The sequence below is a fragment of the Borostomias antarcticus genome (genome assembly GCF_949987555.1).
Source record: "Borostomias antarcticus genome assembly, chromosome: 6".
Lineage (NCBI taxonomy): Eukaryota > Metazoa > Chordata > Actinopteri > Stomiiformes > Stomiidae > Borostomias > Borostomias antarcticus.
Window position 1 is genome coordinate 14,955,950 of NC_140239.1, and position 15,000 is coordinate 14,970,949.

Genomic DNA, 15,000 nt, shown 5'->3' on the forward strand with positions numbered 1-15,000 from the left:
GTGGTCAGTAGTGATAGTGATGATAGGGGTCAGTAGTGATAATAGTGGTCAGTAGTGATAGTGATGGTAGTGGTCAGTAGTGATAGTGATGGTAGTGGTCAGTAGTGATGATAGTGGTCAGTTGTGATGGTAGTGGTCAGTAGTGATAGTGATGGTAGTGGTCAGTAGTGATGGTAGTGGTCAGTAGTGATAGTGGTCAGTGTGTTAACAGACGGTAACTGACCTGGAAGAAGCCAGCCACGGCGGCGGCTCCACACTTGTCCCTGTGCATCCCTGCCATGAACCCCCCTGCCTTGATGTCTGCTCCACCTGTGTCATAGGTGATGCCCTGAGACACACACATGCACACACAAGCACGCACACACAAGCACGCACACACACACGCATGGATACGCACCCACACACACACACACACACGCACGCACACACGCACGCACACACACACACACACACGCACGCACACACATACGCACACACATACGCACACACATGCGCACACACATGCGCACACAGATGCATAAATAGGTGTCCCCCAGGTCCAGGTATGTAGCTCGTGGTCAGACTCAGACTCCATCTCCCAGCATGCCGCAGCCTCACCTTGCCCACCAGCATGAGGGTGGTCTGGACAGGTCCCTCACCACAGTACTGCAGCTTGATCACCCTGGCCTGGTGACGAGGCACCGCTAGAGAGGGACACACACACCAACACAAACACACAGTCATTCAAGTCTTGGCTAAGTAGTGTTATCATTCATTTGACTGACTGACTGATATGGTGTTGTTGTTGATGTGTTGGTACCGTTGGCACAGCGGTTGACAGCAGCGAGGCAGGGGTACTCCTTCTCTAGCACCTTCACATCACTGACCACCTCAACCTAGGTAGGACAGGACACAAACGACAACAAACAAAAAACAGGACACCAGGTCACACATCACTCACTCACTCATCAACCTACAGTAGGACAAGACACCAGGTCACACACACACACGCACACGCACCGGCACACGCACCGGCACCGGCACACACACACACACACACACACACACACACACACACACACACACACACACACACACACACACACTTAGCCCCAACCCACTCACTCACCACATCAACCTACCTCCTCTGGCTCTTTCTGACAGGTTCCCAGAGACATCTCTAGGAGCCAACTAGCAATTCTAACTCTCAGTGATGCTAAAGCTAGTCAGAAGCTAATGCTAAAGCTAATCAGAAGCTAATGCTAAAGCTAGTCAGAAGCTAATGCTAAAGCTAGTCAGAAGCTAATGCTAAAAGCTAGTCAGAAGCTAATGCTAAAGCTAAGTGGCAGGCAGTTATGCCATCAGGCCAGCTAGCAGCTGTGGCCCTACCTGCACAGGGCTGTCCTTGAAGAGGACCTGGACGTACTCGGCGACGCGAGGGGCCGCCATGCGCTCGGGATCAGACCCCCCGATGTCACGACACACCAGCCTGGGACAGGAGGACACCAGAGACCAGAGTGACAGAAGGATTTAGGGAGAGATGCCGTGTGTGTGTGTGTGTGTGCGCGCCATGCTGGTCAACCTTCACCAGTGTAATACTGCATAATCTGTATAACCAACATGATTGATAAGAGGGTTTGAGGACCAGCATGAGGACCGGTATGAGGACCAGCTCACCTCCCGCCCTCCAGAGCTGAGGCCAGGCTGGCCAGCGCCGGGCCCTGGTCCTCCTGGGCCACCCACAGCCCCAGGACAGACACCTTGTAGGAGCTGGCCTTCAGGCTGGCCTCCCTCACCTCCAGGGGCTGGGGGAGACAGGGCACGGGTCATCTTATCATCATGTCTCTGTATGTGGAGAATGTAGAGGCTTTCTATGTGTGTGTGTGTGTGTGTGTGTGTGTGTGAGAGTCTAACCATGTAGAGAGCATGCAGAGCTCCCAGGGCTGCTGCCAGAGTGTTTCTCTCATAGCTGCTGTGATGGGGACAGACCAGCAGAGGGCGCTGCAGGCCAGCTTTCATGGCCCTGGGAGACAAACACAGACAGAGAGGCTAGATTAGACACACACACACACATACGTGCACACACACACACACATAAGCACCTGCATGCACACACAGACCCAGGAGGCTAGATTAGATACACACACACACACACGCATGCACACACACACACGCAAACACACAGACCCAGTAGGCTAGATTACACACAGACAGACAGACCCCAGAGGCTAGATTACACACAGGAGGAAGCCAGACAGACAGGAAATTAGACAGACAGACAGACAGACAGACAGACAGACAGACAGACAGACACACACACACACACACACACACACACACACACACACACACACAGACAGGTGGACAGATAGGCAGACAAACAGGAAGACAGACCGTTACACAGAGAGACAGACAGGAAGACAGACAGAAGGAGACAGACAGAAGAGATACAGAGAGGCAGACACAGACAGTTGAGTTATAGACACACACAGTTGAGTTATAGACACAGACAGTTGAGTTATCGACACAGAGATACAGTTGAGTTATAGACACACACAGTTGAGTTATAGACACAGACAGCATATAATACTTGGTCGATATAAGCAGCCCAACCACCTAGAGAAAGAACTGAACCCTTGACAGACAGTTCAGTGTGCTGTATTGTGACTGACCGTTTGATTCCGTTGATGGCCGCATCACTGAAGCGCCTGACGTCGTCGTAGTCCCGGTTAACGGGGCCGGTGGAAGCAAACACCAGTCGGTTACCAGGGAGACCGGGAACCTTCAATACCACCACCTCCTCCCCCAGACCACTGTCCACCTACGAGAGAGAGAGAGAGGGAGAGAGAGAGAGAGGGAGGGAGGGAGGGAGGGAGGGAGGGAGGGAGGGAGGGAGGGAGGGAGAGAGAGAGGGAGACGGAAGAGGGAGAGAGAGGGAGATGGAAGAGGGAGAGAGAGAGAGAGAAGAGGGGGAGAGAGAGAGAGAGGATAGAGAATAGAATAGAGTAGAAAGTTTATTAGCCATGTGTAACAAGTACAGATACAGGTTCATTGGAGTTCTTGTAATCGCTTGTCTGTACAGTATGTTATCAGAACTAATCAGTTACTCATTCCAGACATTCATTCTAGACATTTAAAGGTTCCCAAACTGGCAATTTACTATCCTATCTGTTGTCTATGAGTCTATCAGTATCATCCTCATCTACTTATCCCATCCGATCATGGATAACTGTGTCTGTGTTCTGTGTGTGCATATGTGTGTGTGTGTGTGTGTGTGTGTGTGTGTTACATACAGCACTGTAGTCCTGCAGAGGTGCCTTCAGGCATTCTAGTTCTTTGGTCAGGGTCTCGTGACTTTGGGTAACCAAGACGATGCCATCATAACTGAAAGGGCAGAAACACACCTAGTTACACACACACACACACACACACACACACACACACACACCTCTTCATAATAATACACACAAACATACCTCTCTTCATAATAAGACACACACACACACACCTTTTCATAATAATACTCACTTCTGGTTCTTGCAGTCTGTGGTCCACTCAATAGGCTGGACACTGTCAGGAAGGACATAGAATAGAACAGAAAGTTTATAAGCCATGTGTAACAAGTACAGGTTCGTTGGATCTCTTGTCATCGCTTGTCCTTACAGTATCTTATCAGCGCTAATCAGTTCCTCATCCCAGTCCCAGGTACTCAGATAGACATTTAAAGGTCCCCAAACTGGCAATTTACTATCTGTAAAAACACTCACTCACTCACTCACTCACTCACTCACTCACTCACTCACTCAATAAATCAACCAATAAATCAATCAGTCAGTCAATCAATCAAATGATCAACCAGTCAATTATCAATACTATGCAGAATTATTTATATATTAATATATAATATATTATATTAGATTTGACACTTCTCTTGGCCTTGTTGTTTCATTCTTGCACTTTGGCCTTAGCACTAGATTATGCTCTGAGTCACGTGTTTAGAAAGGAGATGCACTTGTGAGTTCTGGTGAGTAGTAGTACACTGACTTCCTATCTTAAATGCAATTATTGTAAGTCGCTTGTTAATTGTCTGTAGAGCATTTTCTAGGTGGAAAGATCTGCTCACTCTCTCCATCTGATATCATTGAAATTGGGTCAAAGTCTGGCTCTACAGACAATCCCTTTGACGTCTAGCCCAAGGCACCACAGAAGCAGGGATGACTGCCTACCAAAGCCTGCGGCTTTCTAAGACAAATCTGTATTTTCCTCGTGTGCTGTGTGAGGAGGTACACAGCAGGTATTCTCTGGAAGTGGTTATAGATCGTCTATAACACAGCCGTCCCTTAAACAGAAGAACACCGTGTTCCATCGTTCTCTGCTTCCCGTTGCAACGAACACATCAGCTCATCATCAGAACACATCACGAGCAGGGACGGGATCACGAGATTATAACGTTACTTAAAGGAAGTGAATCCAGCAGCCGGGAGCATAACGTGCAACGTTGCAGATTTTACTCATGACTGCACAAATAAACTGTCTCGTTGAATAGCTGCTAGTTACCAGTTCTGTATTGATGTCGCATAGTAGCCTAAAGAAAGATCAATGCCTGCGACATGATGCCACAGTACAGTTGGGGTAATTTTAAGGCTGAAAATGTCGTTACAAGCACATCGATCTTCATTCATTCGGGTAAAGTTACACATTCAACACCATGCATCTCACAAGGACCCCTAGGTAGCTTAGCTATACTGGACACATGTACGTAAAAAGCCCTGCACAGATATGAATGCGTTCAGTTCACTGAGCTTTCAGATAAAACAAGTCAGCTTACCGGGTGCTCATTGCTAACCTTGCGACGTCTTCAGAGAGAGATAGTGAGAGAGAGAGTGGGGAGTGAGAGAGAAGAAGAGAGAGAGCTGTCAGCTGACGCTGCTCACATGACACTACAACGTCAACTGCTTGGAGCTCCTGGGAGTTGTAGGCGTTTGAAGAGACAGTTTAACAATCTCAATGTTTCATTCGAGGATACATTAATTGTTTATAAAGTGAAATGTTTTACTTTCGATATTCAATTTACATTTTCTGTGATATATGTCATGGGTTAGATACGTAATGTTTTAGATAGTGTAGGTCCTAAATCACGAACTACAAAATACCAAACCCGGAACTACAGAAATTTGTTCGACAAAACAGCAAGCGAGGTGAGTGACCGTGTCAGTAAGATAGATAGGCTATCATATAAACATGACCGAAGACGAGACATCTTCGCTAAAATAATCTCATTTTGGATTTTGCACGCAGAGCACTGAGCAGTAGGCCTAACGGTAAATTGTAACAGCGAGTGAATGAGTGAACAGGTAGGATGCATTATCTGATATTATTATCTGGTATTATGATCTTCAGCAAACAGGATATGTGACTTTATTACCACGGGTCGACTGATAACCACCTGTATCTAAAGTAATGTCAGCTAATTTCTGTGACCATATTCCAGAGGTGTCAAAGTCCACTTTGTTCCCTTTAACCCTCTCACCGTTTCTTCTTGCTTATCTTTCTTTTTCTCTGCTTGCTGGTCACTGTCACTATCCCCCTCTCCCTCTCCTCCTCCCTCCCTCCCTCCCTCCCTCTCTCTCAGTAATCTATCTCTCTGTTTTCAGTAGATGCGACTTCCTCTTCGCACCTTCTTCTTCTTCTTCTCGAGGAGCTTCTCTGATAGGTCGTCTGCAACCAGTGGGAGGCGGGGCTTGTGTGGAGCAGCGATGCGACTGGTGCAGTTCCGGCGCAGTGGCGAGGTGGGCGGAGTCAGCGTGGGTGTGGAGCAGGGGGAGGGGGGAGGGGTGGTGGACCTGCAGGCCTTTGACCCCACCCTGCCCTCCACCATGAAAGAGCTGCTGGAGATGGGAGACAAGGGCCTGGAGTCTGCACAGAGGTACCACACACACACACACAAATACACACACACACACAAATACATGCAGACACACACACACACATGCGCACACACACGCGCACACACACACACACGCAGACACACAGACAAACACATGCAGACACACACGCACACACACACGCAGACACACACACACACAAACACACACGCAGACACACACACACGCACACACACACGCAGACACATTTCAATTTCTTTATTGGATTTTCAAAGATACAAATCAATATCAAAATCCAACAGTAGCAAGAGTCACACAACGCAGTGCAAGATCACATTCACATAAATGTAGTCCCAGCAGGGAGATCAAAGCTATTTATGGATATAGGCAGCAGCGTCTTTTCCATATGAAATGACTGCCAATGATGGCAGACACAGAACAGTACTTAACTAACTGTTTTGCTGATTTTTTTTGCCAGTCCAGCAAGTTGGAGTCCTCACACACACATTTTATCTACGTGCCCTAAGCTGCCAAATATCAAAACTATAATTTTGCAGTTATACCCACATGCAGAGATGGCGTGAGCAAGTGGTTGATATTTTGATATTTTATAGCTAAAGCAAGTGTCCATGTACATGTCAAAAGAACATCCAATTTCTAAAATAAATACAGACTTGGTGGATTTATTAATCATGACAATATCCGGAGTATTAGGAGAGCTTTCGACAATATTGTTAAATGTATTGCTAAATTGGGATGAGGCAAACCAGTCAATTTGAACAGTTTCATTTATATGGAATTGTGTTTGTTGTCCAGTGGCACGGCACAGTTCTTTCTCAGTCAGATCCACGATACGATCATGGCGTGCCGTATACAGTCCCTTGAAGGTAGGACACACACACGCATGTAGATACACACACGCACGCACACAGACACCCGCCCACAGACACACACACACACAGTTGCACACTCACAGTGCTCACTGTCAGAACATAATTCTCTCTTCTCTTTCCCTCTGAAGCTTGGCCTGTCCCACCCCTCCCTCCTGCCCTGTGTGTGTGTGTGTGTGTGTGTGTGTGTGTGTGTGTGTGTGAGAGTGTCTGTGTTCCCAATGATAATTCAATCACAAATCCAACTTGAATCACCAAACTTGAATCAGGTGATTGGAGCATCTTTACTCCAGATTGTTCCCTCTGTCCCCCCTGCCCCCCAGGGCCTTGTCCTCAGGCCAGTGTGTGTTGGAGAGGTCAGAGGTCAAGCTGCTGGCCCCGGTGTTGGCCCCAGAGAAGGTGGTGTGTGTGGGCATGAACTACCGGGACCACTGCCTGGAACAGAACGCCCTCATACCCAAGGAGCCCATCATCTTCAGCAAATTCTCCAGCGCCATCACCGGCCCCTACGATGACATCACTCTGCCGGATGAGAGCCAGGTGAGACCACCCATGAGAGAGAGAGAGAGAGAGAGAGAGAGAGAGAGAGAGAAAGAGAGGTAGGGAGAGACCAGCCTCCACCTCCAGCCCCTGGCTTAACAATGTGAATCTCTTTTCTTTTCTTTCCTGATTGGAGGAGGTGGACTGGGAGGTGGAGCTGGCCTTTGTGATTGGACGGAGAGGAAGACACATAAAGGTCAGTTTGGTGACTCCGCCTCCTGTGACGCAGTAATTGTTCAACACGTCCGCATCATCACCTAGCTGTTCACCTGCACCCCGGGCCCCGCGCGCGCGCGCACACACACACACACACACACACACACACACACACACACACACACACACACACACACACACACACACCCCTCTACCTTCCCACCTCTCTTACCCCCCCCCCAGGAGGAAGAGGCCATGTCCTATGTGGCAGGCTTCACCGTGGCTAACGACGTCAGCGCACGGGACTGGCAGATGAAACGCAATGGGAAGCAGTGGCTGCTGGGAAAAACCTTTGACAGCTTCTGTCCTCTGGGCCCCGCCTTGGTGACCAGAGACGCTGTGAACGGTGAGAGAGAGAGGAAGGAGAAGACAAGAGAGAGAGACAGAGAGAGAGAGAGACAGAGAGACAGAGAGAGAGACAGAGAGAGAGCGAGAGGAAGGAGAAGACAAGAGAGACAGAGAGAGAGAGAGGATGGAGAAGACAAGAGAGAGAGAGACAGGGAGAGAGAGACAGAGAGAGGGACTAACACTACATTAGATTAAGTCATTAGACTAACACTACATTAGATTAAGTCATTAGACTAACACTACATTAGATTAAGTCATTAGACTAACACTACATCAGATTAAGTCATTAGACTAACACTACATTAGATAAAGTCAAGTTAATAAGATATGGTCATGATTTAAGTTATTTGACTACAGCAACTTTACCTAACGCTTATGACTGAACATAAACATGTGGAGCATTTCCTGCTGGTGTGTGTGTGGACAGACCCCCATGGCCTGGGCGTGCGCTGCCTGGTCAACGGAGCCCTGGTCCAGAACAGCAACACTGACCAGATGATCTTCAGGACCCAGACGCTGGTGGCCTGGGTCTCACAGTAAGAACCTACACACACACACACACACACATGCACACCACCCAATCTATCTTTGGCCTGGATTACACTAGCACAGAGGTCCATGGCTATGTTTTTGAACGAGGAAAACGATCCACGATTACACGCAAAATTGTAAACCAATCTTACTAAATTCCTCTTTTCATTTTTTCCAGTTATCTAAACTCCATAACCAATTCCTATTTAGATTTTTGATCAATGCTTCTAGATCTGCCTATTACACTAGAACAGATCTGCCTGTTACACTAGAACACAGCTCAGGATTTCCACCTTCCAAACGTGGCTCCGGCCGTACCGATCCACCTCCGGGCTAGAGCTTCGTTTAGGCCGTGGTAGTGTGATTGCCAGGCGCAAACGTAGGTCTTTTGGGGGAAAAATGCCTAAAAACATAGTAGTGTAATCGGGGTGTTTGTCCAGAGCAGTGGGGATTGGGGTTGAGGTAGAAGCAGCAGGAGAAGGAGCAGGAGAAGGAGCAGGGATAAAGATGTGTCTTATTAACCTCTTCTGTCTCTCTTTCGTGCGTTTGTGTTTGTGACACTGAATGCCAAACGCCAAAGTCAGAATGCCTTTTCTCTCCCAAGCTGACACTGAAAGACTAATGCATGCTTATCAGTAGCAGGTTGGATTACTGTAACGCTCTCCTATCTGGTCTACCAAAGAAAGCTATTAGCCAACTTCAGATAGTACAAAATGCTGCAGCTGTTATGGCTCGGGCCTGGTCCGGCCCGGATCGTCCCCTGCTCCCGGTCCAGACCCTCGCCCATGCCCCGGACCCCCTGTTCCCGGCCTGGTTCCCTGACCCTGAGCTCCTGTGCCCCCTGAACAAATTTTACATTTGTTTCTTTTAAATCTGTTCTCACTGTGTTTATATGATTTATGTTTTTATCCTTTTATGTAAAGCACTATGTGCTACATTGATTTGTATGAATGGTGCTGTATAAATAAAATGACATTGACAGTGTGTGTGTGTGTGTGTGCACGTGTGTGTCAGGTTTGTGACGTTGTCTCCAGGTGATGTGTTCCTGACAGGTACTCCTCCAGGCGTGGGAGTGTTCCGGAACCCTCCCATCTTCCTGAAGGTGATTAGAAACTCTGTCCAACTCCACCTGTTAACACCCACAGATCAAATATACTCTATATACACACTGCACATACAATGAGGGAAATAATTATTTGATCCCCTGCTGATTTTGTACATTTGCCCACTGACAAAGAAATGATCAGTCTATAATTTTAATGGTAGGTTTATTTTAACAGTGAGAGACAGAATAACAACAAAAAATCCAGAAAAACACATTTCAGAAAAGTTAGAAATTGATTTGCATTTCATCGAGTGAAATAAGTATTTGATCCCCTATCATCCAGCAAGATTTCTGGCTCCCACAGACTGGTTATGTCCATGAGGCACACAAATTAGTCCTCTCCCTTTAAGAGAGTGCTCCTAATCTCAGCTTGTTACCTGTATAAAAGACACCTGTCCACAGAAGCAATCAATCAATCAATCAAAGAGCTGTCCAAGGACGTCAGGGACAATATTGTAGACCTGCTCAAGTCTGGAATAGGCTACAAGACCATCGCCAAATAGCCTGTGAGAAGTGAGAAGGTGACAACAGTTGGTGCGATTATTCGCAAATGGAAGAAACACAAAATAACTGTCAATCTCCCTCGGTCTGGGGCTCCACGCAAGATCTCGCCTTGTGGAGTTTCAATGATTATGAGAACGGTGAGGAATTGGCCCAGAACTACACAGGAGGATCTTGTCAATGATCTCAAGGCAGCTGGGACCACAGTCACCAAGAAAACAATTGGTAACACACTACACCGTAATGGACTGAAATTCTGCAGCGTCCTCAAGGTTCCCCTGCTCAAGAAAGTTGAGTTGTACAGGCCTGTCTGAAGTTTGCCAATGAACATCTGAATAATTCAGAGGAGGACTGGGTGAAAGTGTTGTGGTCAGATGAGACAGAAATCGAGCTCTTTGGCATCAACTCAACTCTCCGTGTTTGGAGGAGGAGGAATGCTGACTATGACCCCAAGAACACCATCTCCACCGTCAAACATGGAGGTGGAAACATTATGCTTTGGGGGTGTTTTTCTGCTAAGGGGACAGGAAACTTCACCACATCAAAGGGAAGATGGACGGGGCCATGTACCATCAAGTCTTGGGTGAGAACCTCCTTCCCTCAGCCAGGACACTGAAAATGGGTCGTGGATGGGTATTCCAGCATGACAATGACCCAAAACACACAGCCAAGGCAACAAAGGAGTGGCTCAAGAAGAAGCACATTAGGGTCCTGGAGTGGCCCAGCCAGTCTCCAGACCTTAATCCCATAGAAAATCTGTGGAGGGAGCTGAAGCTTCTAGTTGCCAAATGTCAGCCTCGAAACCTTAGAGAGGATCTGCAAAGAGGAGTGGGACAAAATCCCTCCTGAGATGTGTGCAAACCTGGTGGCCAACTACAAGAGACGTCTGACCTCTGTGATCGCCAACAAGGCTTTTGCCACAAAGCCATGTTTTGCGAAGGGGTCAAATACTTATTTCACTCATTAAAATGCAAATCAATTCATAACTTTTTTGTCTTGCGTTTTTCTGGACTTTTTTGTTGTCTCTCACTATTAAAATACACCTACCATTAAAATTATAGACTGATAATTTCTTTGTCAATGACCAAACTTACAAAATCAGCAGGGGATCAAATAATTATTTCCCTCACTGTACATGCATACATACATTTTGTGTACACACCTGTGTAAAAACATTTTGGTGTTGAAAACTTCCTATCAATCTTATGCAACTTAATGTGAAATAGATGTCTAACCTCAGTTACTATTTCAATTCTCAACTGATGGAATTGAAACAAGAGTGCTGATTGAATCCAGCACTGGTGACTGGAGAGTGAGAAGTGCTGAGGTCATGTCTGAGGTCTTCCTATCAGTGCTGAGGTTTTCATGTGTCTGCTGAGGTCTTCATGTCTGCGCTGAGGTCTTCTTGTCTGCGCTGAGGTCTTGTCTGCGCTGAGGTCTTCCTGTCTGTGTTGAGGTCTTCTTGTCTGTGCTGAGGTCTTCATGTCTGAGGTCTTCCTGTCTGTGTTGAGGTCCTCATGTTTGAGGTCTTGTCTGTGCTGAGGTCTTCATGTTTGAGGTCTTCTGGTCTGTGCTGAGGTCTTCATGTTTGTTTGTGTGTTCCAGAAAGGAGACGTGGTGGAGTGTCAGATAGACCAGCTGGGAGCCATACGCAACACTGTGGTCTGAGCCTGCTGATTGGATGCAGTGGTCTCACACCACCTGCTGATTGGCTGTCCCTCTCACCTACTGCACCAAGCTGTGATTGGTAATTGAGCGGTCTTGTGGACCCGAGTGCCATTACTTTACTTCCTGTGTGATCAGGTGACTGAGCAATCAGCTGACCACATCTGGTCATGTCAGTCATACGTTTGTCATAGATTGATATCACCAAGTATAACAGATTTTTGATTGTCTGTAAAATATACTAATTGTATAAATCAAATTGCTTTATTGATGTATGACAGATATGTGAAAACGTCTATAGACATTAAATATATTCATTGATTGGTCCCGTATGTTGCTGGTGACCACGGTATTTCTTGTATGTATGTGTGTACAGGACAAGCGCTCAACGCCATGCTGTTTCAAACCACCACAAGATGGCAGTGGTGTTCAAGTGTGAAACCATCCATTGTATGAAAAGTTGACTGTAATTCTAGAATGTCTGAATACTTTTATGCTGGGTACACATTCGACAACCAAGACAGTTTTAGAAGGTTTGTTGTTCTAGATTGTCTCTGTTCTAAAACTTGTGAAGATTCATCACGAGATTTTTAGAACTAGCTTTAGAATCAAGAAGGCAGTTTCAAAACAAACATTCTATTCTAAAACTGCTTAGTGGTCTTGGCTATTGAATGTGAAGCCTGTTTATAAATGCTTCCTCTTCCCGTCCTTTGAAAGATCACTGATCTCACCTGTCTGGATGGGTAACACATACTTTCACCCATCATGTTATATCACAGATCTCACTGAGGAGAGGGAGGAAGGACACTTAAAACAGACCAGTGTTTGATTACAGTAAATTAGTTAAAATGTTTATAAATGTCCACCAGGGTGGAAAACTATTTGGCTTCACATCTCATAAAATCTGTCAAATTAATACTGTATGAGCTCCTCCATCTACTCTCCCCCCAGAGCGACACACTGCCTGGTAATATTCAACAAACAGTTTAATAAAATCAACATTAAATCACATCACACTGACAAACTGTGGGAGGCACTTTCCAGGAAATTCAAACCCATTATAATAAACAACTAAAATGTTTTCTTAACTTCTGACCAAGGCAACCCCAACGGCTTGCTGCTCTAGACTCAGCAGCTGTCTGTCCAGGTGGTTCATTCTCACTGAACTCAGTGTGATGCTTTATAAGGTGAACGTTTGATGTAAACAACATGTAAACAACTCCACTTTGTCAACACAGGAGACCCCAGAGGGAAAGGAAACAGGAGCAACGTCATCAAAACAACATGGTTACTTCTAAACAGGAGCAACGTCAACAAAACAACATGGTTACTTCTAAACACTAGCAAAGTCAACAAAACAACATGGTTACTTCTAAAAAACAAACTCCTCTTTAACTAAAGGCTTCAGCGGTAGAGGCTCTGAGCAGATGAGGCTGTGAGTGTGTGTGTGAGTGTGTGTGTGCGTGTGTGTGTGAGAGTGAGTGAGTGTGTGTGTGTGTGTGTTAGTCATAAAGGAACTGGGAGATGAAGCAGTGCAGCTTCTGCTGGTTTTCCTTCAGCTGGAAGAGAGGAGTGACTCCCAGGAACACCCCCCCTCTCTGCTGCTCCTCCAGAACCTACACACGCACACACACACACACGCACACACACATACACATACGCACACACACGCACGCACACACGCACTCACACACACACATACACATGATATGTATATAATATATTATATGGGGTGTGATTCGTGCCAGCGTAACAAACACTCAGTGCTTTCGTCGCCTGCATTGCGTGTATAAAGGTACTTTGGCGAGCTGATTAATAGGCGTGCATATACGCACGCGTTACGAGTCGCTCGCATTCTCAGAGGGTGACATGTCAAAAGTGCCGTGCCATTTTTGCGCACATGCATGTAACGTTTGCACGCTCGTGTTAAGTCAGCGGGCACTAGAAGCTGCGAGCGGGGCTCATTTGTCCATATTGAATAAAAATTAAGAATATTTATTTGCACTCAATCAAATTCCAGGACCCTCCTTGCATAACTTTTCCTAGATATGTGTCGTTTTATCTCCACTATCGCTACATTTTCAAATAAGAGCGCGCATCATCAACTAGCTGTAGCATAGGGGTGCTGAGGATCAGCACCAAAACACGTAGGCTATAATAGTATAAGAATGTATTTTGTATTTTGACATACAGTAGGCTATGGCGCAAAAGGGATTGTGAGTGTAGGCTACACTAATTAGCCTACAATCAACTAGGATGGGCTCCATAGCCTAATGATTATCAATCCCAGCTGTGCGTAATTATGCGTCCTGTGTAGCCTATAAATTGACCTTGCTTTTCATTGTAAAATATTATGCTAGATGTGCTTCCGTTTTAGGAGTCAAACCATGGCATACCAGCCTTAACACGTGCGGGCGTTTAAACGTCTGTTGCGTACGTTGGCATGGCACGTTCCACTATAATATTAGCAAACCACACAAACGTGTGTCTATACGCACGCTTATTCGTTTGATCAAACTATAAGGTGTAGTGTTAGGTGTCAGGTATTTGATGCACATATTAGGAGTGACGTGTCAAAAGTGCCGTGCCAACGTTCAAAACATAGAACACGCGTGCACACGCCTTTACGTGTTAACTGCGGGCACTAGAAGCACCGAGTGGTGGTAATTTGAACACAAGTGAATCAAAATGATAATTGTTTGCACTCGATCAAATTCAAGGACCCTCCTTTCATTACTTTTCCTAAATATCAGCGTTTTTATCACATGTTTACATTTCGGCCGTTTGTCTAGACTGCAGTGCTCTTTTCTGTCAGCAGATGTCGCAGGCGGGTGATTTATATTTATATTTGTAGCATAATGTAGGCTATGTGTTATAATTATGTGCAAAATGATGACAATCGCCTAAATCAAAAACAATGAAGCACATGTATTGCTATAGTTCGTTACCAAATGTTAGGCTTGTAAGACTCAACTTAATCATTATTAATCCCGCTATTCCTAAATATCAGAAGAGATATCTGTCTCACTCGCTCTCGGAGCAGGTATTGCGCAACACAAAGCAGGTATTGCGCAACATAGCCACGCGCGCCAGGAGACCCGCTCTGAGAGACAGAGAGAATGAGACAGTCTTTTTCTGTGAGGGAGGAAACACGAGCAATATTTTCAATCATGCTTTCCATTGATGAATCACGAATAATGTATATAAACAGTGCAAATAAAAATAAATCGAAATAATAGGCCTATTGTGCAAAAAAAATAGCCAAACGAATTGTAGGCTACATTTGAAAGTGTTCAGCCTGGTGTAGGCTGGCCTATAGGCAAAATGAATGCATTGATAC

The 15,000-nt window shown here is 46.0% G+C and overlaps 2 protein-coding genes across 7 annotated transcripts in view; one reads left to right on the top strand and one right to left on the bottom strand.

Moving 5' to 3' along the window:
* LOC311310032 (putative aminopeptidase W07G4.4) overlaps positions 1–4,864 on the bottom strand; it is an 11,388-nt gene extending 6,524 nt beyond the window's left edge. Inside the window, exons 1-10 of the mRNA XM_084439410.1 lie at positions 4,808–4,864; positions 3,508–3,549; positions 3,273–3,363; positions 2,652–2,800; positions 1,894–2,002; positions 1,657–1,784; positions 1,369–1,468; positions 800–875; positions 598–683; positions 224–328 (exon numbers count right to left, since the gene is read on the bottom strand). Coding sequence (XP_084295536.1) covers positions 224–328; positions 598–683; positions 800–875; positions 1,369–1,468; positions 1,657–1,784; positions 1,894–2,002; positions 2,652–2,800; positions 3,273–3,363; positions 3,508–3,549; positions 4,808–4,818 — 897 coding nt within the window. The 5' untranslated portion in view covers positions 4,819–4,864. The remainder of the gene's footprint in view (positions 1–223; positions 329–597; positions 684–799; positions 876–1,368; positions 1,469–1,656; positions 1,785–1,893; positions 2,003–2,651; positions 2,801–3,272; positions 3,364–3,507; positions 3,550–4,807) is intronic.
* A 333-nt stretch (positions 4,865–5,197) lies between these two features.
* fahd2a (fumarylacetoacetate hydrolase domain containing 2A) lies at positions 5,198–13,873 on the top strand. 6 transcript variants are annotated; one of them, XR_014630505.1, is made up of 9 exons: positions 5,201–5,333; positions 5,637–5,905; positions 7,078–7,294; positions 7,431–7,490; positions 7,694–7,856; positions 8,286–8,394; positions 9,404–9,491; positions 11,601–11,742; positions 12,037–13,873. XR_014630505.1 is itself a non-coding variant. In XM_084440199.1 (8 exons), exons 2-8 carry the CDS (start codon positions 5,637–5,639, stop codon positions 11,661–11,663), a joined length of 969 nt encoding a protein of 322 aa, XP_084296325.1. In that variant the 5' UTR covers positions 5,198–5,333; positions 5,612–5,636; the 3' UTR covers positions 11,664–11,985. The 6 variants fall into 6 exon arrangements, 5 of the variants coding, with proteins under 5 accessions (XP_084296325.1, XP_084296324.1, XP_084296321.1 ...); XM_084440199.1 differs by lacking the exon at positions 12,037–13,873 and having other exon boundaries at positions 5,198–5,333; positions 5,612–5,905; positions 11,601–11,985; XM_084440198.1 differs by lacking the exon at positions 12,037–13,873 and having other exon boundaries at positions 11,601–11,985.
* The last annotated feature ends 1,127 nt before the right edge of the window (positions 13,874–15,000 follow it).